Here is a 1,375-nt window from a genome sequence, read left to right on the forward strand (position 1 = left end):
CGGGGCTGTGCAGACACCGCAGCTCTGCTCTCCTAACGGGGCTCCATCCCTGTGCTGCTGCCCCCAGCTGCTGCCCTCTGCCCTTCCCGGCCCCACAGAGCCTCTCCACGTCCCTGTGAACCCCCGATTTCCCGCTTTCCAGCTCTGTTCCTCACGTTGCTGAGGTGACCTGGAGTTATATGGGCAGCGTTACAAAAGCCTGCTTAGCGGGGAACTCCTACAGCTGATGTGGCCCTGCATTTCAGCTGCTGGTCCCCCTTTTTCGTCTTTGTGCTGGGAGGATAAATTCTTGCTGCTTCAGCTGAGGTAATGGGATCCGTGGTGCTTGGAATAAAACAGGGCTGTGTGTGACACCTTGATAATCAGGCAGAAGAATCTTGCAGCAATGGTGGTAATTTAGAATCTGGGTTCTTTTTCCATTAGTTTTTACCTAAGAAGAAACAAAAGTAGAAGGGGGAAGGTCAGCGTGACTGGTGGGGAGTGGTTGGGGTAACAGCAGGGAGGGGGGAGGGTGGCTGTAGGTGTGGCGAATGGGACCCAGGGGGAGCGTAGCCTGTTGTAGCTGAAGCCGCCACGTAGCACCTTGCTGTGCTGTGTGTGAGCATTTAAAGCAGTTACACGCACTTTATTTGCAAATGGGATGTTTCCAAGTATGTTAACAGCTTGGATTCTCAACAAGCGGGGTCTGTCGTGTGCGTGTTTGGTGCTGGGCTGCTCTGGTCCACGTTTCTCATCTCGGACATCGAGGCACTTGTGTGATAGAAACAATTGTGGGGGGGGGCATTTAGCATGGTGATAATTCCTGTGTTTCACTTATGGAAAATAAGCATGTGCTGCCATTTGTTCTCTGCAGATTCCAATCCGTTAGGACTTCAGCCTATAGACTTCATACCTGCTGCTCCCCAGAGGCTGACAGATGAAAGGAATGATAAGGAAATTTCTGTGGTCATTGCAGCCTCAGATGAGAGGCTTGGAGGTGCAATTGCAGCCATGAACAGCATTTACCGTAACACCAAATCCAACGTGGTTTTCTATATTGTTACTTTGAACGACACTGTGGACCACTTGAGGTAATGGTTTTTTCTGTTAGCTTCCCACAATCCTGTAAAACCGGAGTCTCTTTGAAAAGAGCTGAATTTGCCTGATACTGCTCTCAGCATTGCTCGCTGCCCTGTCTACTGCTGCTCACTGCATCTTTTTGGCAAAGCTGCAATGGGGACTGCAGTTGTTCCTTCTGGTAGTGTTTCAGTGATGGAGAAGAGACATCCAGTGGGTGAGGCTGGAGCACGTCAGTAGAGGGGTTGTTTCCTGCATCTCACCTGACCAATTTAAATGCATGCAATCAAGTTTCTCTCTCTTTCTTTCTCTTTTTTTT

At 49.9% G+C, this 1,375-nt stretch overlaps 1 protein-coding gene across 2 annotated transcripts in view; it reads left to right on the forward strand.

Moving 5' to 3' along the window:
- Positions 1–80: 80 nt before the first annotated feature.
- Positions 81–1,375, forward strand: part of GLT8D1 (glycosyltransferase 8 domain containing 1) — a 4,843-nt gene continuing 3,548 nt past the window's right edge. Inside the window, exons 1-2 of one of the 2 annotated variants that reach the window (XM_010718265.3) lie at positions 81–306; positions 854–1,070. In XM_010718265.3, coding sequence (XP_010716567.1) covers positions 991–1,070 — 80 coding nt within the window. In that variant the 5' untranslated portion in view covers positions 81–306; positions 854–990. Of the gene's footprint in view, positions 307–512; positions 1,071–1,375 lie in introns of those variants that run through there. The other variant, XM_003209953.4, reaches the window with a different exon arrangement.

Source organism: Meleagris gallopavo, chromosome 14 (assembly GCF_000146605.3).
Source record: "Meleagris gallopavo isolate NT-WF06-2002-E0010 breed Aviagen turkey brand Nicholas breeding stock chromosome 14, Turkey_5.1, whole genome shotgun sequence".
NCBI classification, from domain to species: Eukaryota; Metazoa; Chordata; class Aves; order Galliformes; family Phasianidae; genus Meleagris; species Meleagris gallopavo.